The sequence below is a fragment of the Diplotaxodon limnothrissa genome, linkage group LG2 (genome assembly GCF_057381915.1).
Source record: "Diplotaxodon limnothrissa isolate DT_005_m linkage group LG2, D_limnothrissa_male_GT1.1, whole genome shotgun sequence".
Taxonomy (NCBI): domain Eukaryota; kingdom Metazoa; phylum Chordata; class Actinopteri; order Cichliformes; family Cichlidae; genus Diplotaxodon; species Diplotaxodon limnothrissa.
The window spans coordinates 29,544,134-29,568,104 of record NC_140597.1 but is presented as its reverse complement, the minus strand read 5'-3'; the positions used below and the strand labels follow the sequence as shown (position 1 = coordinate 29,568,104).

General features: G+C 39.4%; 4 protein-coding genes across 7 annotated transcripts; 2 read left to right on the top strand and 2 right to left on the bottom strand.

The window, feature by feature from the left end:
* Window positions 1-77: 77 nt before the first annotated feature.
* nudcd2 (NudC domain containing 2) lies at window positions 78-3,969 on the top strand. Its single transcript, XM_085362080.1, has 4 exons — window positions 78-468; window positions 923-971; window positions 1,236-1,387; window positions 3,538-3,969. The coding sequence occupies exons 1-4, from the start codon at window positions 280-282 to the stop codon at window positions 3,619-3,621; spliced, it is 474 nt and encodes a 157-aa protein (XP_085218206.1). The 5' UTR covers window positions 78-279; the 3' UTR covers window positions 3,622-3,969.
* On the bottom strand, window positions 3,917-7,946 carry ccng1 (cyclin G1). Its single transcript, XM_085362067.1, has 6 exons — window positions 7,748-7,946; window positions 6,592-6,855; window positions 6,251-6,504; window positions 5,823-5,901; window positions 5,474-5,584; window positions 3,917-5,053 (listed from the first exon to the last, which is right to left on the bottom strand). Exons 2-6 carry the CDS (start codon window positions 6,853-6,855, stop codon window positions 4,862-4,864), a joined length of 900 nt encoding a protein of 299 aa, XP_085218193.1. The 5' UTR covers window positions 7,748-7,946; the 3' UTR covers window positions 3,917-4,861.
* Window positions 7,947-9,133: 1,187 nt separating this feature from the next.
* On the bottom strand, window positions 9,134-23,444 carry LOC146638647 (septin-8-A-like). Of its 3 annotated transcripts, XM_085362047.1 has the most exons (11): window positions 23,366-23,444; window positions 23,105-23,169; window positions 15,634-15,748; window positions 15,309-15,504; window positions 14,681-14,867; window positions 14,444-14,605; window positions 14,031-14,127; window positions 13,709-13,877; window positions 13,142-13,274; window positions 12,851-13,041; window positions 9,134-9,188 (listed from the first exon to the last, which is right to left on the bottom strand). In XM_085362047.1, the coding sequence occupies exons 2-11, from the start codon at window positions 23,141-23,143 to the stop codon at window positions 9,134-9,136; spliced, it is 1,344 nt and encodes a 447-aa protein (XP_085218173.1). In that variant the 5' UTR covers window positions 23,144-23,169; window positions 23,366-23,444. The 3 variants fall into 3 exon arrangements, with proteins under 3 accessions (XP_085218173.1, XP_085218181.1, XP_085218165.1); XM_085362055.1 differs by lacking the exons at window positions 23,105-23,169; window positions 23,366-23,444 and adding an exon at window positions 17,418-17,435; XM_085362039.1 differs by lacking the exons at window positions 23,105-23,169; window positions 23,366-23,444 and adding an exon at window positions 17,403-17,432.
* On the top strand, window positions 18,632-20,005 carry sowahab (sosondowah ankyrin repeat domain family member Ab). 2 transcript variants are annotated; one of them, XM_085361998.1, is made up of 3 exons: window positions 18,632-18,994; window positions 19,073-19,211; window positions 19,269-20,005. In XM_085361998.1, the coding sequence occupies exons 1-3, from the start codon at window positions 18,632-18,634 to the stop codon at window positions 20,003-20,005; spliced, it is 1,239 nt and encodes a 412-aa protein (XP_085218124.1). The 2 variants fall into 2 exon arrangements, with proteins under 2 accessions (XP_085218124.1, XP_085218118.1); XM_085361992.1 differs by having other exon boundaries at window positions 18,632-20,005.
* Window positions 23,445-23,971: the final 527 nt, after the last annotated feature.

Here is a 23,971-nt window from a genome sequence, read left to right as displayed (position 1 = left end):
GATGGCGCTGCAGCTTCCGTGATTTTCACAACCGGAAATGACACCGAGACTGAGAAGAAGAAGAAATTTGGAGCTTGTGAGGGGAAAACACCACAGGGAGAGGTAAAATACACCAACTTAAAAACAGACCTTTAAAGTTAAAAACAAAACAAAACATATAGGCAACTGTAACAGTTAACCGCACAGCAAGCCTCCAGCGTATCTTCGACCTGCTCGGTTTCACGCTGGAAGCTGGTCAGCGGAGGTTAGCCGACCCGTGAGCCGGCGTGCAGCCGTAGCATGTCGGTACACTTCGAGGAGAGGAGCGGTGTCGTCCCCTGCAAGACGCCATGGGGCTCTTGGTACCAGACCATGGATGAGGTCTTCATTGAAGTCAACGTGCCTCACGGGACCACTGCTAAAGAGGTCAAGTGTCACCTGGGGTCCAGAGACATCGAGCTGTTGGTCAAGGGAAAGGAAATATTCAAGGTAGGGCACCAAAGTGACTCCCAGGTCCCGAGAATAACCTGCATGCTGTGATCTTTATTTGCAGAAAGTAAGATAATGCGATTCCTGGTTTATCCTCCAGCTCCACCCCACTCTCACCCTCTTTTACCCAGTGACTGAACTAACCAGTAAACCCAATCCAGCCTTGTAAGACCATTCATGTAGCCCCTTTCCGTCATACTTATCACAGTTGGACCTAAAAGTCCACGTCACAGTTAATCAGCAGTGTCGCCTATTTTGATACCGTACAATGAAATCAGTCGGGCTGTTGTGTGTACGTAAAGAGTATGTAACTTCACTGTATTGTGCTGTAACGCAGCTAGACCTGTTCTGGTCATGTGCAGGTCTTTTAACTCTTCCAAGAACAGGTCCAGGTGTGCTGATATGAATAAAACTGATATTATTCATTTTTTATTTTATTTTATTCTTTTGCCAGGGAAAGCTATTTGGAACAACTGTATCAGATGAGGCCACATGGACACTAGGTAAGTGACACACTCACAGAAATATTAAGGGAATTAATAACTATCCTTATAACTCTAACGATTGCTGTTGACTGGCTGTGTTGTGATATTCATCCATTCATGTCTTTATGTTACTTATGTTAAGTTACTGGGGGCTTTATGTTCACCCTTTGTATTATGTCATTGTTGAATTAGAAATGGTCAAATAGAAAGGAGACATTACTAAATTAGACTTTAATGAGAGCCAGCTTAATGCATTGTTTGCTTTGCTGATCATTTCCTCAGAGGATAAATGTCTTATCCGGATCATTCTGATGAAGACCAACAGAGAAGCAGGGAACTGCTGGTCCTCGCTGCTGGAGGGGGAGTATTGTGCGAATGCTTGGGTCCAAGACCAGATGCAGAGAAAACTCACTCTGGAGAGGTTTCAGCGAGAGGTGAGTTTGATTCGCTGACCTCTGTAGCACTGTTGACTCTACTGTACATCCTAATGACTGTTGTATATTGTACGCATGTAATCCTAATACATTTCTTCTACTGCACAGCTGCTACTTTTTCAGCCAGGTTAGGACCACCTTCTAAAAAGGAAACTTTTAAAGGCTTTACATACACTTACTGGTCACTTCATTAGGTACACATCTTACAACTGCCTGGGTTTGGAGCTCATTTTGCCTTCAGAGCTGCTTTAATTCTTAATGGCACAGATTCAACAAGGTGCTGGAAATATTCCTCTGAGATTTTGTTCTATGTTGACATAATAGTGTCACACAGTCGCTGCAGACTTGTCAGCATTCATGATGTGAATTTCCAATTCTGCCACATCCCAGAGGTACTCTAATGGATTGAGATCTGGTGACTGTGGAGGCCATTTGAGACCACTGTCATGTTCAAGACACCGCTTCGAGATTGATTGATTTGAGATTTGTGACATGGTGTGTTATCTTAATGGAAACAGCCATGAGAAGATGGGTACGCTGTGGTCATGACAGGATTGACATGGTCAGCAAAAATACTCAGGTTTTGGTCTGTGGGCTCATTAGTACAAGTTGAGCATAATTTAAACACCACAGCCTAGCTCCAGTATCATTAGACCATCACCACCACCAGCAGTCTGAACTTTTGATACAGGGCCACGTAGATCCATCCAAATGTTGCAGCAGAGATTGAGACTATTGTCCAATTTGAGCCCGCTTGAATTGTAGCATCAGTTTCCTGTTCTTAGCTGACAGGATGGGTCTTCTGCTGTTGTAGTTTATCTGCTTTGAGTTTCAGCATGTTGTGTTTCCAGAGAAACTCTTTTCTACATCTTGGTTGTAACAAGTAGTAACTGAGTTATTGAAGCTCCTGCTACCTGCAGCTTGAAGCAGTCAGGGCAGTCTCCTCTGACCTCCACTATCAACGATATATTTTTTCTTACAGAGCTGCCAATAACTGGATATTTTCTCTTTTTCAAACCATTCTCCATAAACCCCACAGGTGGGTCTGTGGGGAAATTGCTGTGAGATGAGCAGTTTCTGAAATATAAATATTCCAAAAAAGTTACTTAAATGACCTTTATTCTCCTCGGTCTGATGCTCAGTTTGAACTTCAGCACATCATCTTGACCATGTGTGTATGGCTAACTGTATTAAGTTGCTGCCATGTGATTGGCTGATTAGATATGCAGTTGGACAGGTGTAATGAGAGTATGTTTTGGATTGTTGAAATATAGACATCTGACTGTTTTCATTCCCAATCCATTAATAATAACTCAGTCCCCAGGTTGTGATAAATCGGTTTTTCTTATAAATGAAGCAAATCCATAAATAATGAAGGGAAATAATCAAGGGAACTCTGTGATGGTCATTTCTGGGTAGGCTAAAGAGGAAAAAAAAATAACCATGCCACCTTAATTCTCAGAAATGCAGCTGACATGCTCTTTGAGTTGTAGGATTATCAGTAACACTTCAGCTTGAAGGAAAGATTGGAAAATGTCTTCCTCATTACAATAGAGATTTCTGATGTAATGTGCGACATTACTAACTTGCAATTATGTGGCAGTGTGAGTCACTGACTTTTAACATATTACATATTTTGCGTAATGAAACCTGTAAGGGGTTCTGAAAGTCTGGCTGTCAGAGCTCATTCCTGAGAATGTTTTAAAGGTGATGATCTGTTAAGTTAATGAAGGCATTGTTTTCAACCTCAAAGCCCTTTATCAAGAAATCCATCCATCAGTTCATCTTCTTAATTTAAATTTAATTTAAATTAACAAATCAGGATGAGCTGAAGTCTCTCCGCTGATATTGTGTGAGAGGCTGACAGGTCACCAGTCTGTTGCAGGGCTAACAGTGAGACTACCAACCATTTGTGTGCGCACCTGTGGCTAATTTACTATCACTAACCTAATAAGTGTCTTTAGACTTTATTAAACACTCATTGCAGTGTTACTGCTGTGATTCTGGAAATTGTTGAGATGAGCACTCAGTGATGAGTTTGTCTTCTTACATCTGTTTCTTAAACTCCGATACATCTATCCTCAGGAAATCTTAATTACAGATTAACAATCAGCAGTATGTCTTACTGACTCTTTTTTTTCCTTTGTTAGAATCCTGGATTTGACTTCAGCGGTGCAGAGATCTCTGGGAATTTTGCCGGTGGCGGTCCAGACTTTTCCAGCTTACAGAAGTGACCCATACCATGATGCTAGTACATGCTTGAGGAGTTACCTCTGCCCATCATGCACAATGTGCAGAACAACAGTGGATGCATTCGGTCTACTGTGACAAGAATTTGCCTTGAGACGAACTAAAAAGCCTGGCTGTCACATCATTGGTCTCGTCCTCAAAGGACTGATTTTGTGCAAACCAGATGTGGGGAGTGGGAAGGCTCTACAAAGGAAGTTGATAACTCTCGTTATGAGAATTTTCTGACATGTTTTAATAAAAACAAAGTGCACTCAGCAATAGCTTTTCAATAAAGTTTTATTGAAAGGTACAAATACATAGGTTAATCAGATGGTGTATTCAGTCATTTTGAATTTGAGACCACATTTTGTTTTGTCACTAAAATCAAACTAAACAGGGAAACTGGCACAGAAAATGCGATATAAATTTCAACCTGAATTTCCACTGCAATGACCTTTTTTGGGGTTTTCTGAGTGCTCTCTAAAAAACTAACAACTTAACTCAGTATATTTGTGGCGCTTCACACGGTGTCCACAAATTAAGAGTTGGTGAAAACAACTCATCTGTAACAGTTGGTAACGTTTCATCTCAAACACTGATGAGCTGTAGATAACAGGATCATCACTAGCTTCATTTCCCTGGTACAAACCAGAGCTCCCTCGCCTTAACAAAAAAAAAAAAAAAAATCATCACCTTGGGTAGGAGTGTGCATTCAGGACAGCTTAGCAACCTAGGGTGGGAGTGAAGGACTTTGGGCCCGATCTTTTGGTTCCATTTTTTTGCTGTTCACAAAATCCCTCTCCCTCCTCTTCCACATGGTGGACTGAGGACCTAGGTGGTTCTATACTTATTAGCTTAAAACCAGCAACCCGTTCCAGGGAAACACCAAACACCGTGGTACGGATTTAAACAAGAACATACTAGACACCTGTGCAAACGGCTCAACCAAGAAAGTAAAACTTCAACCTTTCTGAGGAAGAATTACTCCTTGTCATAGGGAAAGAAAAATGTGTGTCTGATCAACATATGATTACAAACTTAAGGGATAAAAAAAAGAAAAAAAAAGGGGGGCATTTCCTTAAAGACATCCATCATCACAGATGAAGGTCTCTAAGGAAAATAAAGCTGGAGCTGTAAGTGGGTGACCATACTGCATGTTACATCCAGTCAGAGGACAAAGATGTAACAGTGGTAATGTTGTAATTTTTCTTTCCATGTCAAGTCACCCACTTGGACGCCCAGGTTTTAACAAGCTGACTCAGGTATGGTGGGAAGGTGAGTGATCTTGTAGTAGCTGTGCTTCAGCTGACGTGCAGTTCTTCCTGAAATAGTCCAGCGAAGTCTCTGGACGTTTGGCCTGCAGCACTTAGTGGTGGCGTACTCAGCCAAGCATTTTCCAACTAGCTCCCGCATGCAAACCAGATCCCCGTCTTTGATCTGCAGGAAAGAGGAGTCGCATCTTTCTCTGCTTAACACTTGGCAAGAAGCATTAAAATTCATTAAGCTACACTGCATGGATCACCACCTTATATTAACTGTGACAAAAACACTAATATGCAATAATGTTAAAAACGAGCCATTTTGGTTTGAGTTGAGCAAAGGCTCATTTTGATAGTTTTTCCTACTCTGACCTGTATGTTGATAAGATGGACCTATTCCTAATAAGGCACACGGGTGTAGCCATGAGCACACAAGTCCCACTGACCTGTTGTTTAAACCTTCTGCCTGCTAGGGGCAACCAATCAGAAGAACGTTGGCATAAAGGGCTTGTGTCTTCTGAGGCCCAGTTTAAAATAAGGATTAGTTTGAACTGCTCGTATATATTCTTTAAAGCAAAAGGCTCAGAGCTGGACTTACATTTAGCTGCTGCTGCAGATTGCTCAAGGCCTCAGATATTTTGTCAAGGTACTCTGGGTCATGTTCATCATGGGCCTCAAAACACAGGAGAGCCAGGGCAAGCAGAGATGGCTGCACAGAAACACAAACACAGTCTCTTGTTAAAAAAAAGAAAAAGAAAAAAAAAAAAGTAGAAACTATGATAACATTTAAAAACAAATCGACACAGATGACCTACATTATACCTGAGATACAACAACAAACGAGAAGTGTACAAGACAAAAGCAGTCTGATTTTTAATGAAAAGCGCAGAAAAGCATTGAAATAAGTCATTATTTTCAATGTGGAGAGAGTAGTTGTTTTGGCTTACCTTTATTTTGGAGAAGACAAATGAGCAGTGACAGGCTTTCAGCTGCGCCTCCAGTCTCTCAAGGCTCAGGATCTTCATGCTAAAGGGAAAAAATGCTTTTAGTGTCAAAGCAAACTGAATGTGAAGTACAGCTTACATAAATAGTGATAAAAAAGCCAACCAAAAGGATTTCTATTTTTTTTTTTTTAAAAGGTAACGTTTGAAAAAGGGGGGGGACTTGCATATTTGTTTTCTAACACCCTGTCACATGTCTAAAAGTCTACACAATTTCAAAAAGGACTGTGCCTGTTGGCTAAAAAAAAAAATATATTTTTTTGGTTAGTGTTAGCTTTCAAACCAAATATGAGAAGACACATTTTAGTAGAGTAAATATAATCTCGTTGAGTCATAGCTCAGCCCTGCAGGTTGGTGTGACCGTCTGTCCTTACCTCTCAGCGTCGAGCTGCTCCAGGACGTGGCTGTGAAAGACGCGGAGAAAGCGCAGGGCCGTGGGGGCCTTCACCTTCCAGTAGAGCTTCTCCATGATGATCTTCTCCATCCTCATCATGTCAGACACTGTAAAGCGATTCTGACTGATGCGAATCAGGTCATTGGCCAGAGGCACGTTCTTCTCTTCTTCTGTGGACTTCACAGCGATGTAAAAGCAGCACAGACCGACACAAGGAAGGTGCTTTGGCTGAATCTGTAGGAGATGGGGAAATGGATATTGGAGAACGGAACAACTGCTACGATTTTAAGAAAGTAAGCAAAATGTACTGCATTTACAAACCTTCATGACAGACAGAAATCGGTCCAGCAAACTGACAGCCAGCGAGAAGCTCTCTGAACTGAAACCGAAGAACCTGGTCAGTGAAAGCAGGTCCTTCACCTCCAGCTCCCTGAGTCGGGAAGTCATCCTGAGGCCATTGTCCTGGGCGCTTTCAATGAACCTCAAGCCACTCAGCTTTGGTTGGTATCGGCCCTCCAGATCAATCAGGGCCTTCAGCTGGGCTGCAAAGGGCTGTGCCACAGGGCCTGTTACTGTGTCAATCATCTGCACAGACATGAAAATAAAACTTAGTGATACAGTAAAAAAAACAAACAAACAAAAGATACACTGGAATTAACTGTGTGACCATAAACTGTGTATAAAGTATTAACATAACTCTGATAAACATCTTAGTCTCTTTAATAAGGCAAGGCTCTGTCTGCTACGTAATTGAAATATTAGACTGGTGTATTTAAAGGACATCTAGTCCGAAACAAAAATGGTTAAACAAATGCAGTGAGCGTAGTTTACTAACAAGATCCTGCAACAAGCCTTCCGCTAACACATGCCCGTCACTGAACTGGACTAAACTGGACTGGACAGGAGCAATGACTGTATATAAACAGGAGGCGAAATGAGACGAACACAGAACAGGGATATGCTTCAAAAAGTTTCTCCGTTTTTAGTTAAAGCGACATTTCTGCTACTAAAAGTGTGTAAAACACGAGTTCCACAGCTTTAGTGCTAGTTTGTGAGTCCACATGTAGCCGTATCACAGCAGCAGGCCTTGTGTATGTCAGGGCAAGGACCGGCGTCATGTCGAGACATGTCCCTGCCATACACACCAAAGGAGAGCTAACGCAAAGCATGGCACAGCAAACCAAAGTGACAGTACACAGTTTAAACAATAAAGATAAGAGTGAAACAACAACACAAGTCTGTAAGTACTATGTAAGTTAAACTTCATACTTTATTAGAGAAACCAGAAAATGACAAACTACTCTTTGTTGACGACGTAAACTGTTTAGCAATCAAAGCTAACGCTAGCTAAAAATCCATTTCTAAAACTAGTAGCATTTTTTTGGCTGATAGCAACACATCATTTACTGTTTAGAGCCACGAACACCACTAGATAAAAAATATATATATATCATATAAGGAAAATGGGTTTACTTACCTTAAACAGTTACGTTGCTTTTTGTATTTAAAAAAAAATCCACGCGCTTCAAATAAGCGGGTGAATGGAGAAATAAAACACACAAAAGTGTAAGTATGAACTTTCACTAAAGAAAGTTTTAAGCATAGGTTAGTTTCTGCCTATGCACACCCCCCTACCCTTGGCGTAAGGCGATGGGGAAAAGGACAGTTAAGGCGTTAAAACAGGCATAAAACCAAGCCCATGACCAACCATGCCGATTTTCTATTGGTCCTCAACAAGTGACGTTACCAGCTCTACATTTTAGTTGGATATTTAACTAGCTAGTCACATACAAGGTCCACCCCATTCATGCATTAGGGCCAATCGCACGTCAGAAGGTGGGATACGACCCAAAATAGCGTCGTAATAAAGTTGCCTCCTTTGGTATATAAATTATATTGGATTAATTTTTTAAAATTCATTAATAAATAAATACAGATATACAAATTATATCAACATTTACACAGTAATGTCTTTAGTGGGTAGTAAAATAGATTACATTTTTAAAAGGGTGTCGAAATCATAGAAAACTATTTAAAAAAAGACACACACGCACACAACTGGAAAGTTTCTGGAACAATCTGGAAGGAACCTGCATTATCCATCACTCCTTTGGTCTTTTCTGTCTAAAAATCAAAGTAAATATAGAGAGTACACAGTTCATTTTTCAATAAAGTAACTCTTTATTACATTAGGATTTAAAAATCTGCCAAGCAGGTCTACACAGACCCAGTATATAGATCTTATGACATAAAGAGATTTAATCCTGAATTTATATACAGTTTAAAATATGAAATCTCTCTCTCTTATATTTATATATATATATATATATATATATATATATATATATATATATATATATATATATATATATATATATTATATTATATATAGCAAACACAACAGAGAGCTGACAAGTTAGTAGTACAGGGTACCATTTATAATTGGATATAAATAAAGAAAGCATATTTACTATAACTGTTTTAAAGTGCTTCTAAATCATAATGATTCACAATCAGTACCTTTAACAGCAATAATCATGTCAGTTTATAGTATATATTTCACAGTGTAACTTGTCATTTATCAGAAACCACAAGCATAACATAACAGACAAAAGTAGCACATTTAGTACAAAAGAAATTGGAAATTTTGGTATTGGAGATATTTTAATAAAAGCATACTTGCAGTTTAGGAGCCATGCAGAGACCATGCTACAGATCGCTGTTTAAAAAGAACATTGTTTAGTAGACATGGAAGACTTTGACTCACTTCAAGTGAAAGTTCAGCAAAACTTTTATTTTAACACTGTAAAAATAATAAACTTGAGTAGTTAGTCTGTGATCTTTAGATGTGGTAGAAAGTCTTCTAATTCAAATTCCTTCCTGAGGTTAGGGAGCACGCAGATGGGAGACTAAAGAAGCTATGAGAGGAAAGAAAAACCACATCATCATTTATCCAAACAAGCATCAGTCAGTAAAGGTCATGTGACAAATTCAACAACACTGCACATGTTGATTAAAAATAAATCATGTTGCTGGGTTTCCTGCTGCTGCCACTCACTGATATAAAAATAAAACAAGCAACACTGTTAAATAAATCAAAATCATCAGATGTGTTTTGGGCATGGCACGACACAACAGCTACAATATGAAATGCTTTGAGTGAACCAAAGGGCTCATGCGATGGAAGTCCCAAAGCACTGAGGCATTCCGATGGAAATGGGTTCAGGTGACACACAAACTGATGCTCTATTCTGTTTCCCATCATCTCTCTTTATTTAAATGTAAATGAAGACAAAGAAATTGTGTTCATTTCCAGATTCACTGTCAGTAAATTTAATCATGTTCTTCATAACGCTGCACAGAACACTGCTTAGGCAATTGAAAGATATCACCTGAGAAAAACAACAATTAAAAAAGATCAGTATATTCATATACATTACAAAGCATCTTGTGAATAAATGTATTAATATATACGTAAAAAGATTATTCAATATTCATTTTTTAATATAAAGTTCTGTTAGTGTCTCATTGAAAACCAGAGACTTAAATTTACAACTGAAGATGAACATACATTCTTGTCAAGAACATAAAACTACACAAGTTACATGTTATGAAAAACGTCCATTGATTTATTATTATGTGTTTAGCACAATCAGCATATGAAACTTAAATACACTGAACAAGGCTCCCTTTCTCATCCGTAAGATCGTTTTTCCCATGCTGATGGCACAAACATTCCTGGTTTCCACTGATGTTTGATCCATAAATCAACTGAAAGGGGAAAAGAAATATGACAAAATATGGCAAAAGAAACAAAAGGATGACGGATCTGAAATATGGCAGGAATCAAAAGTAAATAGTGAATGAATTGGAATGCAAGATTTTTTTTCTGTTGAAATATGCTGGCAGCTCAGCTCCCATTACTGACAGTTTAACATTTAAATCACATTTACTAACAAATATCCCAGAGAGACATTTAGCTGTGTGACAAGTCTGAGGTTTCTACTGTCTCTGAGTCAAGTCGCTCCAGTCCAACAGGAAAACACTGACAGCTTAACTCTTTATACACCAACAATGGCTATACACACTCACCAGCCACATTATTAGGTACACCTGTTCAGCTGCTCATTATTGCAAAATAACCCAAAATTGGACAATAGGAAATGGAAAATGTTGCCTGGTGTGATGAATCTTGATTTGTGCTGCAAAATTTGGATGGCAGAATCAGAATGAAGGCTGGTGGTGGTGTGGGGGATATTTTCTTACCACAATTTAGGACTCTTCTTATCTAGGCATTATTTAAACACCACAGCCTAACTGAATATGGTTGGTGACCATGACTATCTCTGTATGACGAGAGTACCCATCATCTGATGGCTCTTTTTAGGAGGATAACTGATTTCTTGAACATGACAATGAGTTAGTAAGTACAAAACCTCAGCACAATACCCCTGTACTATGGCCTCCATAGTCACCAGGTCTGGGGGGATGTAGTGGAATGGGAAATCCACATTGTGGATGTATACAGTGGTCCCTCGTTTATCGCAGGAGTTACGTTCTAAAAATAACCTGCGATAGGTGAAATCCGTGAAGTAGCCAACTTTATTATTTACAAATATTATAGATGTTTTAAGGCTGTAAAACCCCTCACTACGCACTTCATTCACTTCTCTGAGGCAGGCATGAACATTTTCACACTTTTCTCTCTTGTTTAAACATTCTCACAGTTCAAACCTTTGTAGAAAAATAAGTCCAGTATTATAGAATTAAACCAAAGATCAAACCCTAATTTCAGGTCCAGAACAGAACAGAATAGAGCAGCTGTGAGAGAATTTAACAGAATCAATTCAATTTAATTCAGTGTAATTCAATCATACGGAAGTGGAGGAAGCAAGAAGAATGAGTTGATTAAAGTTTGACTTATCTGACTGTTTTGTTTTGCTTAATGCGCCTTATAATCCAAAAAATATAGTAACTTCTATCTTTCTTTAGCATGTCCAGAAGTGCAACTTTTTGTGCGATGGTTAGGATCTTCCTCTGCCTTTTGGGTGCTACCGCAGGTGCCTTTGACAGTGCAAAAAGTTTTGTCGACATTGTTGTGTTTGTTGGGGAGAAAACTTCCAAACATACAGTACAGCACTTCAGAGTCACGCTGCTAGCGATCGAAGATTTATGTAAATTTGACAAGCTAAACGCATTCTGTACTGTACAGGAGACACAACATGGAAGAGATTGATTGACAATGATCTACAGCCAATCAGGACACAGAACACAATGTGCTGTAAAAAATTAAAATTAAAATTAAAAAAAGCATGCAAAATTGCATGGAAAAAAAATCTGCGAAACAGCGAGGCCGTGAAAGGTGAACCGCGTTACAGCGAGGGACCACTATAGCTGACAAATCTGCGGGAGCTGGGTGACGCTAGTATGTCAATATGGACCAGAGGAACCTCTGAGGAATGTTTCTAACACCTTGTTGAATCTGTACCATGACAAATTAAGATGGTTTTTTGAAGTAAAAAGGGAGGTCAAGCTGGTACTAGCAATGTGTACCTAATGAAGTGCTCAGTGAGTGTATTTAAAAAAACAACAACAACAACAACCAGACTTTTTGGTTAGACAGTGACTTTAAATACTTTCCACTTGCAATCTTACCTTAAAGCTTCAGCTCACTCTTGTCTACAGTAAGATTTTTACAAACATTTCCTCATCTTTCATATGACATATTTAAAGGATTATTTTATAAATCCCTTTGTGTATATGCTTAGTGTACGAAGCTGTTAATTTTGAAATGCATAAAAATGCATTTATTGCTTTTTCAAAAACAGTGTTATAAGAATAGCAGGAAGAATTATTAAAACATTAAAATACCTGAAATCTCTTCATCCACCTCACATGTAATTATACTGGCTAAATGCCTCGTAAAATTTTACTGTCTGGAATACTGAAGCCCTTACCATTAATAGTAAATGTTTCCAAGAAACTCTGCTCACTCAGTTCTTTTCATTTTTCTATTTTACTGACTATTAAGACAGCTTTGGTGTGCTGTGTTTTACAAGGCTGATGCCAGGATCAAGCTGCATTTAAAGCATATGCAACATCATGATTACAGCTCTTTGCGGGATGTATGAGTATCATCTGTGCTCTGCATGGCGTGAGCATCGGTGAGACCAGTCCAATGTAAACAGAACTGTCCCTGCCCGAGATACAGTCTGGCAGGTCAGCCTGCAGAGACATAAGCATCAGGCTGTGTCATCCAAGCTGTGACCCTTCCTACAGCGTCTGGGCACACAGTGTCAGTCTGAATCTGTCCCCGTATCCTTTTCTGAGCCAACATAGCCTCCGGGAAGATAACACTATCTCGTTAATCACGTTCTACTGCTCCCCCTTTTCCAAAAAACACCACAAAGACTGACCTCCATGATATGGAAGGTCAGTGAATATAATGTAGATTGACAATGGTTATCCATAAATAGCTTGATCTCAAGGTATTACTCATTGACTGTATTAACAGTTCTGCTGACAATCAGTGTGTGAATTAAGCAACCAGCACAAGGTAAATACAAACACATTAACTTACTTCTTCTTGTCTTTGTCCTTTTTGAATGGCTGCTGTGAGCAACCTTGGAGTGCCTGTCCCATCAGTGTCTCTGCTGCAACCTTCCTCCTATTGAAGGCATTCATCTCCTCCTCCAGCTCTCGTCTTTTCTCCTCCAGATTCTTCTTTTCTTCTTGGTGCATCCGCTTGAGCTGCTCAAACCTCTCATGAAGCTACAGGTGATGATAATATATATACACAGAGCAATGTCATACAAGCCAAATATGAGATATGATCACACAGGAGTTCTTTTATGACTTTGTTAATCCTCACCTCTTTTTCTTTCTCTTTCAGCTCAGCTTCTGTCTCCTTCACTTTGTTGACAAACATCTGTCTCATTTCTTCTTCTTTGCGCTGCAGCTCCACAATAAATTCCTTCCTCTTGGCTTCGTACGTCTGCTGCAGGCTGAAGATCAGGGTAAAGTCAATAATATGCTCACTTTACTGCCCTATAACTTCACACTTCGTTGAGCCATAAAATCTGTAGAGCAAATGCTGTAATGTTAACTACAGCTAGCAGAACTCATCCAGAAAAATGCTCTGCAATAGTAAAAAATAATAATAAACAAGCAATATTTTAACTCAACATTCAAAATTAGAAAACAAAACACACCAAATTATAAAACATTTTAACTGTGATACAGAGGGATTAATAGTTTTCAAGTCACATTCTTTATCTAAATCTCCTTAAAACGTTGACTTTAATGTGCTGTTTATGAATAATCCAAGTTATTTGCACATTTTTAACCTCATAAGAAAGCTAGAGTTTTGTTTTGGGGTTTTTTTTTGATAAAGTAAATTGCCCAGATGCATTTGCATCACTGCTTTCCCTAATTTCACCTGAACGACTGGCTGTCAGTGCCTGTGTCCTTGAAGCCCATCTCTTCCAGCTTGCAGCGACGGTACAGCTCATAGTGACGAGCGTGCGTTTGCTCCCGGAGATCCTCCATGTTCACACGCAGCACCATCTCCCTCAGCTTCACAAAATCACAATGCTTTTCGTTTTCCACTGAAAAGAAAAACTGGTCTTTTAATTGCTCATAAAATCCATCATGTTTATACCTAAAATAAATAAATAAATAAAAAAAACTGGATTTGAGCAGCAGGCATCTGACTAAACAGCTCCCTCATGATGACTGCCAAACCATTTCAGCAGACTCACCCTCCACAGATCCCCAAGGGTACAGCCTTCCTTTCACCATCTTATTTCCTACTTTCACGTCGTCTACGCTTCCAACCACAGCAAACGGCAGAAGAGTCTGTGACAAAGAGTACTGATAATGTTAGAATATGGAGCTATTAATAATGCTGCGTCATATCCAGGATCCTAATATGCCATTATGCATTATATAATGTTTCTAAAAATACTGTTTCCTCACCAATGAACATCTATTTTCAAATGGCATGACAAAGTTGATTATCATTACATGTGATTATCAGCATAATATTAGTTAGCTTAAAAAAGAGAGAGCAAGTATGCAGATTAACCGATGACTACAACTAAGCATTAAAAAAGCATTAGGTACCAAATCCACGGTGCACATGTTTTTATGTTTATCTGTTTTTAGGACTCACATTCATAGAGGAGTTGATCTCTGCAACAGCCTCATCCTCTGTGGGAAACTGATATATCTGGACTCCATTGCTGACCAGCTCACTCATAACCTTGATCTTCAACTTTTCTAGCTCATTCCTGGACACAGTGTCTGCCTTCGCAATCACGGGGATGATGTTCACCTGAAGATAACCAGAAGATAAGTCATGGACTGAGTAATAACTGCTGAAATACACATAGCTTGGATCTCCTTTCACCTTGCTGTCCAGTTTCTTCATCGTGACGAGATCGAGGGACTTCAGAGAATGTCCGTTGGGGGCGATGAAATACAGGCAGATGTGGATCCTCGTGTCGTGGTAGTTAAACAGGGAGCGCTTTATTTTTAGCTCCTCTTCAAGAAACTTCGCAAACTGGGCATCGATATACTCAAGAATGGGTTTGTAGCTGCAGTAAAAAAAACAAACATTACATGCATGAACATTCAACTTCATGTTGTTCAACAGACATATCGGTAACCATGGTAAAAACTCTGTACACAGCCAAGCATGTTAGATGCGTACACTTCCTGCTGATGGAGCACTCAAACAGCAATTGAAACCACATTTGCTCTATCACTCACTCCCGGGTTCCCTTTCTTCCACTCCAATTAAAATGCCAGCAGCGGGGCAGAGCTGGCTCTCGATTTTACAATCGGAAATTGTTTCAGCATAAGAGAAAAATGGCAAAGTGATTCAGGGTTGGCACTGATCTATCAGGTTTATAGTGTAACCTCTGTGAATTTTCAAAGGTTTTCTTTGATTTCTAAACTGTTTCTTCCTCTTTAAAAAATAAAATAAAAGTCATTTTAACTAAAAGTCCATCATCACATCCATCAGCAACCTGTACCTCTGTTCTTTGTTGATCTGGTCTCCAAACCCTACAGTGTGTACAACAGTCAGCTTGAGGTTGACATTGCTCTCCTGCAGTTCATACGTGTGTGGGCGCAGCTCCACCATTTGCCCATAGTGGCTGGCTTCCTCATTTTCAAATGTTGTATTGAAAAGAGTGTTCATCAATGTGGACTTGCCGATCCCGGTCTCACCTTAAAAACAGACAGAAAAACAAGGAGCGAAAATTACAGATGAAGCAGAATGAGTGCATGTGAATTTCAAATGAACTCTTGTTATGGTTACAGGACTAAGTTTGAAGCTCCTCCTGGGTTCAGACATACCCACACAGAGGATGTTGAAGCAGAATCCCTGTGCAGATGCTTTGCTGACCAGCTGATCTGGAAGGCTGTCAAACCCCACATGGCCACTGAGCTCCAGAGTTCGCTTCTCTTCATTCTGAGAAATTACAATGAAAACAAAACCATATTCATCCTATGCTAGTAAATATCCAACAAAATAAAACAGTGACTGGAATGGTGAGCTTAAAAGGTCCATCTGTCACATCCCATCCACACACACTCTGCTCTTAGGCTTAAAAGCATCTTTTGCAAATGAGGTCATCTCTCTCTCTCCCTCTTCCAATTAACACACTGAACAGTCCCATCTATAAAAAGGAACTATCCAAATAGTGAACCAAATTCCAGTTAGCACTGATGTCACGTTAAATGTATCATATGCTTCGTGTGTTATGAAATGGAGTAGATTAGAGTGTTTTTTCATGATTTCATTGGCTTCAAGTGTAATTCAGTATTCATAGTAAAAATGAATTAATTATACACAAAAAACGACATACACAAGCTGCTCTGTATATACCAAACTCCCTGGGACTGTTTTGCAGCATACTTTAGACGTTATAGCAGCTAAACTTTGGTACAGCTTCCCTCAGCCCTCAGGTACAAAAATAAAGATATTATTATTATTATTGAACATTTAAATCATCAACAAATATTTGTTTGATAAATTATTTTTAAAACTGGCGCTTATAAGTAACTTACTGACAATCATATCAGTGAACCTAGTATATGTAGCCAGAGACTCAAGCTGATAAACTCACTCAGAATTCCCAGCTTGAGCTTTGGGTATTGCGAGTTTGTATATAGTAGCCCAAACTATACGCAGTAGGATGAATGATGCTACAGCCTGGTAAGTTGGCAGTGAGAGACTGTTCCTCCAATACCAGATTCACCCTGGGAGCCTGGCATCTTGCAAAAAGGCTCAACATGAGCACCAGGATGTGTTTCAACACAACAATCCTCTGCTTCTCCCTCACATCTCTCTCTCTCACACACACACACCCACACAAAGAGCTCTTTATGTGGATGTTATTTCACAGGATGGGAGGATATCCAAGCTGCTGGCTGCCCTGGTACCCCCCAAGCTCCCCTCCACAAACACTACATTAACTTGAACTCTTCCATCCTTTACAACATAGACAGGAAACTAAATTCCAGGTATGTGAGGTGAGCCATGATAGGATTTAATTAACGCATGTCATTACCCTGAATTACATGTTTGGCTGAAACATGCTGACATGTTTTTGCTGAGCAATATGATGCTGACGGTTGAGGAGCTGGTAGCTACCACTTACTACTACTTATGTTTATCCTCTTAACTCAGTCTCTCAGTCATTGCTGGCCTGGTCTTCAACCACATGCTAATTTCGTGCTGTTAATTCAGCACCAGTGCACACCTGTCAGAGGTGCTGACACGGTGAACAGGAAAGTACTGACACACAGCAGGGCTCCGTGCTGTTTCGTCCAAGACAGCGCGCCTGGATGCTGAAGTGCGCGCTTTCCGCACGTCTCCGAGGACCAGCTCCTCAAAACGGAGCGACGAAGCATTTCTCCGCTGAATCAACCATCTTCATCGCGATTCATTACACATAACGAGCTTTCCTCATCACCGCAGCCCTCCTGCTGCAATCCCCGCACACATCACGTTGCTCTTATTTACACCCGAATGTAAGAAACCGTTTGCTAGCTCAATGCTGCTCTTCTAAAAACCGCTCGTCACCGCTGCAGGCCGGCAGACAGCCCACCGTCGTACTTACCGCAAAAGCATCCACCTCGCTGGTCGCCATCGTCACAAGTGGCTGTGTGCAGGAATTATGAGTGTTCAGCGCGACCTGCACTCCATCCACATCACACACAGACTCACACTGCTCTCAATATGGCTACTTGAAGGCAACACCCCCTCGGTGCTGGAGGATGATATTACACCAGCTCGAAATATACTAAACTACACCGAGATAGTTGCTTTTGATGAGATTTTACGCGAAATTACGATAATAACTGCTTTGACTGGGTTTGCAACGACTGCCACGGAAAACCTGGTTCACAATGGGAGCACTTTTTAACTATGATTTGTAATTATTTTCAATGGAAATGAAAATTGTACAATTTATTTATTAGAGGGAGTTTTTTCTGCCGCTTTCCAATATTCATCCAGTTTTCTGACTTGAAAACCTGTAGTACGTAATTGTCAAGGTTTATATATTTACACAAAGTGACACTAAACAGTAATATCTGGCCCAGAAAGTGTTTTTATATACGATTATGAAATTTCAGTGGGGTTACAGCAGAGTACAGAGCCTATAAAGAAAATGAACGACACAGTAGGACCGTGGAAAAATGTATGCATTTAATACCTGTTCACGTTACTTTTTCTATTTAATGCTACTTAAATATTTATTTGATAACCATGGTTGAAAATGTAATTTTGCAGAGAAAATATATAATTAAAGGAAAGACTAACCGTGTAAAAAATGCAAAATATTTTAAATAGGCGTCCGTGACCAGCTACAACATGCAGACAGCTTTTAATATGTTTATTTCCAGTTCTCGTGTATTTATTAATTTCGTTTTTCAATGTAATTTAATTTATAAGCCCTCAATGATGAAATATTTGAGAAATTTAATATATCTGTGGTATGTAAGTGTAACCCCGTATAATATACACACACACATATACATACACACACATCTTAAATTAAGCTAAACTCGTGTACTCCGTAAATAAATACTACGCTGATAAAGAAAAAAATACAGAAGATTTAAGCTTTTATATGAATCCACTGATCACGGGAGGGTCAGCCCTGCACACAGTCCTTTTAACTGGGAGGGCCGCAATAACATACGGGTGGATTTATTTGGAGAGGCGCCGGAAGCAGCAGGTTGGTGCAGGACAGCAGAGAGGGGAGCAGGCAGTGCGGGATTATCCTTTGGGCTCTACTTAAACCATCCGCTATATCTTTTCATATTTTTGCGCCGCCGGGACAACATGGATCTGACCCAAGAGTCCATTTTGTCCTTTTTACTAGAGCACGGAGGCAAAGTAAAGAACTCGGAACTGCTAAACTATTTCAGACTCCGCATCAACTGCAGCGATCCCGCGGAAAAGCAGCACAATAGAGAGCTTTTCAAGAAGCTGGTGAACAGCGTCGCTGTGGTCAAACAGATCGACGAGGTGAAGTTTGTGGTGGTGAAGAAAAGGTACCAGGACTTTATTAAAGAGGCGGCACAGGATGTGTCGCAGAAACTGCAGATGGATGAGAGCTTCTCCAGCCAAAACACGAGTTTTTCCTGCACATCTCCAGACCGAGCCGAGCCAGCCAGGACTGACTCAGATATAGAAAACAATAATGTAGGCGACGCCTCAAACTTTAATCCCAGTTCTAACACCGATGTAAAACACATGTCCCTGTGGGAAATGCAGAAAAAGAATGTGTTATCTGGAAACGTGAGTATCGAGGATACGACCACTGTTAAGATCCTGAATATCTCCGGAGATCAGGCGAGCAGAGCGGGGAAATCTGGAGCTGTGTTCGCTGTCATAGCTGTGAAATCTCCAGGGAGAGACTGTGCAGCAGCAGCACTGGACGGATCACACTCCCGAGTGCATCAGCAGATAACTTTAGACAAACCAATTAATTCGAGTGCAAAAGTTTCTACACGACCAGCACCAACTTCAAACGCAAACTTTTCCGCTTGCAAGGGTATATCCAGAGAAATCCAAAGTAAGATGGTCACACACACAGATGACACACACCCACGAGTTTTACCAGAGGTGAGGGCGCCAAACAAGACCACAAGACAAGCAGATGATGCCAAGTACTCAGAGTCTGTGCCTTTGGAGCGACTGGCTCATGAGTGGTTGGTGAAGTGTGCAGCTGGGATGTGGGGACATATATATGCTTTGCTGCTGCAGGACACTGGTTTAGCCCAGAGGAAAGACTTCATGTCAGGGTTCACAGCACTTCACTGGGCTGCTAAGGACGGCAGCAGCGAAATGATACGCAAACTCATGGACATCCCCAGGAAACGTGGCATCCATGTAAACGTCAACACCAAAGCACATGGAGGCTACACGCCTTTGCACATCGCTGCCATACATGGGCACACTGAGGTCATGGTTCTGCTTGTGCAAAGATACAGAGCCAATGTAAATGAAAGAGACAATGATGGCAAAAAGGCCTTTTACTACCTGGGCAAAGGTGCTCCGGCTGAGGTCAGAGCACTTCTGGGAATGAAGCAGAATTTGAAAGCAGAAGATATAGAGAAGTACAGAGAGCAGACGAAAGGCTTCAACACAATCAGTAAACTGTTTCAGCCTCATGGGAAGAAACAAAAGACTAAGTTTGCTCATGACTGGTAAGAAGTATCACAAAACAAGCTGTGACATGAACTATTAAACCTGAAGGAGATAACACTGTTTATACTTTACACCTTATTAAGGCTTTACATATCTTACAGTCTTTCACTGAATTACAGAGGAGTACTTACTGTATTTTGTATGGCACTGCACAGTGTGGTTTTTTTTAAATTATTAATGGTATTTATAATTATCATTGTTTATCTTAAATTTCATGTAAACTGATGTGTTATTTTTCTCACTGATTAACACCACAATGTGTATAGTCATGCATATTTTCATTACCTAATGTGTAGTAAATATTTACAGGTCACTTCTCGATTCCTGACTTTTCAAAGTATGAGGAAATAGAAAAATAGATTGCACCTCCCTACTTCTTGGGAAATAGTAACTGTCAACTCATCAACCTGTAATACATTGTTCTAGTATGCTCATTGCTTTTGTGGGCTGCTGATCACATTTACAATCACTTTTATCATCCACATGAAATCAGTTAGCTTTGTCAAAGGAAAAGGAAACATTCAGTATAGCTGAAGAAACAAATAAAGTTAGGTTTTAACATATTCAACATCTCAGTGTTAGTACATGCAAAGAGTGTGGAATAAAAGCAAAGCAAAGCAGGAAAGAAACTAGTTGGGGTAGTGCAGTGTTTGCATTATACACTTTTTGTCAACAGTTTGTACTGTATGAGGAGGACACTGTTCTGTGGGATAAGCAGTATCAGCCAAAGCTCTAAAACATACTGCAATAAAAACAAAGCAGTTTCCCCATCTTTAAATAAATACATAAGCTTAAACTGTATTCAAAAGCTAATGAGCAAGGAACACTAACTATTGCAGTGACTTTATTAACATTTAATTGCATTGAATTTAATACCTTCAACACAATGAAGTGGAAAAAGCCTTTGCAATATTTTATCTGAGCCATAAATAACTAAACCTAAACTTATTAAAACATATTTCCTTGTTTAGACATGACTGACTAAACATAAATCTTTTTTCAAGACCAGCTATGCATCAAAACATCATTTTGAGATTAAATAACCTCATTTGTTACTTAGCTGACCCAGTCTGAAAACAAGTTTGGGTCTAAAAGGCACTTGGACAATAAAGCCGTATTCAGAGCAGTGCCAGAACAATGTCCTTTGTGTTGTTATTTAGGAAAAGAAGCTGCTTACATAAAGACAAAGGACAGCTCCACTCATAGAAACTGTGTCATGTGATTAAAAAAGGAAATCTCCCACAGAAAGGTTTCCTATGTCCCATGATCCAAGCAAAACTTCTAAACATCAAAGTTTTTCTAGGGTAACTATGTTAGATCCTGTTAAGAAAAATGTTTTGTTTTTATATACTTTATATACTAACTGCACTTGCTGTAAATAAACTGATTTTATTTGCTTCAGTACTTGTAGTAAACTGGGGCAAAGTTATAACTAAAGCTCTGAAATGGTCCCTTGAGTTCATAGTTACACTCCAGAGAACACCAGTACAAAAAGCTGTAGTGTGGTGCCATAATTATATGATGTGCCACAAGCGTGGTGTTTGAGAACAAAGTTAGGGATCACAGTTTTTACAATAAACAGAAATCTGTGGGAACACTATAAAAACCAGTGGCTGCAACGTGCCAATCAAGGACAAAACAATTTGTGAGTGGAGACTGTGATATTCTGGACTGATAGTGATACTAACGTTTAAAATAACAATATACCCAATGAAAATATTTAATCACAAATTTAAAATCACCAACTCCATACACAAAGACCCCAGCTGGAACTTGAACCAGACACCATGAATTAACCATGCTAACCGTTGCACCACCATACCACCCCTATAATTTTATCCATCCATACATTTTCACTACTATTTTTTCCAGTTTACCTATTGCAGGATCAACAACTAGAGCAAGTTAATCATTCACAATCACGTTTATACCGATAGCCAGTTTTTTGGATTAAGTTATTGGACTGTGGAGGAAGCTGGAGTACTAGGAGAGAACATGCAATCCCTACATTTAAAGGTACAGTGTGTAAAATCCCACCGCTAGATGTCAGTAGATTGCAGTCAATTGAGTTCTGATTTCTTACCCCTCCTAATTCTAATGTATAATCCTAGCTACAGTGTATGGCAGCCAAGAGAGAGTGAAACATTACATTTAGACTGCTCTATAACAGCAATAGCCAGCTGCTTTGCATTTCTGTACAAAAACATTTTTCTACACACTATATTTTAACATTTTTGAATAATATCACCCTAGAAAAAAAAATGCAGCATTTTACATTTTTACCCCTAAGTCCACTCAAAATACTCTGGCTGACGTTCATCTGTAGTAAGTGTAGGCTGTCAGTCCACTGTTTACGTTAGCAATATGCTGGGTGCATACATTTACTCTAGAGGAGGCTTTGTGAAAGGAGTCTGAAATGAGTCAATGAGCCAGTAAAACTCACTTCTGTTAGATGACACTGATATTGAGGATGTTCTGAACTTCTCTGCTGCTAAGCACTGCTATATCTGCCAGTGTATCTAACATTGTTGGACTCTGATGCTTAGTGAATAAACTCTCACGCAAAATGAGAATGTAACCAAACTGTTTTTCAGAGGCAAGGTGTGATTTTCAGGACACTCGAGCCTAACATAAGCTGGCATAATGTTAGCTAATATCAGCTATTGTTGATGTTTAGATCCCAAAGATAATGGAAATAACAATACAAATTAGTCATCTGGCACAGTATGTCAGGTCCAATGGTGAGAAGCTGTTCAGTAAACATAAACCCACACTTCTGTAGTGATGACATGACAAAACATACTGTCACATTTGACGAGCTTTTCCCAGAGAGCTGATTGAGGAAATAAACAGTTACTGTCAAAAACTACACACATTTGTCTGGGACATGGTCCAGATTGGTTATTTCAAACTCACCACATAAATCTGTTGGCAGCCTTTTCAAGCTGTCCAAATAAAATGGTGTAAAAAGAAATAAAGGAAAAATGTACAAGGAAGCTGGCAAAAAGTAAATTTTGTTTGTATGGCTTGTTTATGTTCTTTATAGCGTAATACTGTACTGTTCTCAAACTTGTTTAATTATTAGGTTGAGTTATCTCTTACCGTGTTAATGGGAACTAATGGTTCCTGCTGGGATCCCATTTCCCTGAAACATACAGAATACCCTTAATAACTCGTTCGTCTTTGCAGTTAAGTTTAAAATAGCAGTTAAGTTTAACTGCTTAACTGCTTAAACTTGCTAGCTTACGCCTAGCAGACAGCATACGCTTATATAAAACGGTCGGTTGATACTTCTATTAAATAATCAGCCAACTATATATTTCTTGACAATTTTTTTGCTTTAGGTTAGGTTTGCTTTAGGTTTTTCGCTTAAACTTAAAACACAAGAATAAGAGTGGCACCGGAAGTTTGGAGGGACCTCTTCAAAATAAAAACATTGCCATACCAACGTTTGGTTTTTGTTAGCTTAAATTCTTCCTTATCCATGCTGCGAAAACTCAGTTCAGTTTTTTTCTAAATTAGATATAAAATAAATCTATGTTATAAAATGAGGTAAATAAAAATGTTGAAACAAGCATTTAAACAAACAAGAAACCCATCAGAAATACATAAACAATAAAATGATGCAGCAGATATAGCTGTACAGTGGTGTTTTTTATTATTAGGTGGAAGCACTAACAAGGCGTGTTTATATATTTTTATATACGTTTTCTTTTCCTTTCCTAAGATTTTGAGGTAGGCTATTCCAAAGTTTGGCAGCAAAAATTGGGAGAGCTGCGCCCCCAGTTTTTCCAGTTTACTACTGGATAACTAAAAATTAAGCAGCATAGGATCTAAAACTTACAGACTTACAGAAATATAAAAAGGCAAGAGACCATTTCGGATTTTATATGCAGGTAAAAGTAAATAATTTAAATAACAATTTAAATAATTTCTGAGATACTGGTAGACAGTGTAGCTCTGCTAAAA

Bases quoted from the DNA above. Each gene is read 5' to 3' on its own strand.
- nudcd2 (XM_085362080.1), top strand. From the start codon at position 280: ATGTCGGTACACTTCGAGGAGAGGAGCGGTGTCGTCCCCTGCAAGACG. The intron at 469-922 runs GTAGGGCACCAA...TTCTTTTGCCAG, and splicing joins AGGGAAAGGAAATATTCAAG to GGAAAGCTATTTGGAACAAC. The intron at 972-1,235 runs GTAAGTGACACA...TCATTTCCTCAG, and splicing joins TGAGGCCACATGGACACTAG to AGGATAAATGTCTTATCCGG.
- ccng1 (XM_085362067.1), bottom strand. From the start codon at position 6,855: ATGATTGACACAGTAACAGGCCCTGTGGCACAGCCCTTTGCAGCCCAG. The intron at 6,505-6,591 runs GTTTGTAAATGC...CATCTCCTACAG, and splicing joins GATTTCTGTCTGTCATGAAG to ATTCAGCCAAAGCACCTTCC. The intron at 5,585-5,822 runs GTAAGCCAAAAC...GTTTCTGTGCAG, and splicing joins TTGTCTTCTCCAAAATAAAG to CCATCTCTGCTTGCCCTGGC.
- sowahab (XM_085361992.1), top strand. From the start codon at position 18,632: ATGGATCTGACCCAAGAGTCCATTTTGTCCTTTTTACTAGAGCACGGA.
- LOC146638647 (XM_085362047.1), bottom strand. From the start codon at position 23,143: ATGGGATCCCAGCAGGAACCATTAGTTCCCATTAACACG. The intron at 13,042-13,141 runs GTGAGGATTAAC...CATCACCTGTAG, and splicing joins TGAAAGAGAAAGAAAAAGAG to CTTCATGAGAGGTTTGAGCA. The intron at 9,189-12,850 runs GTAAGTTAATGT...TTCCTCTCATAG, and splicing joins AAGGACAAAGACAAGAAGAA to CTTCTTTAGTCTCCCATCTG.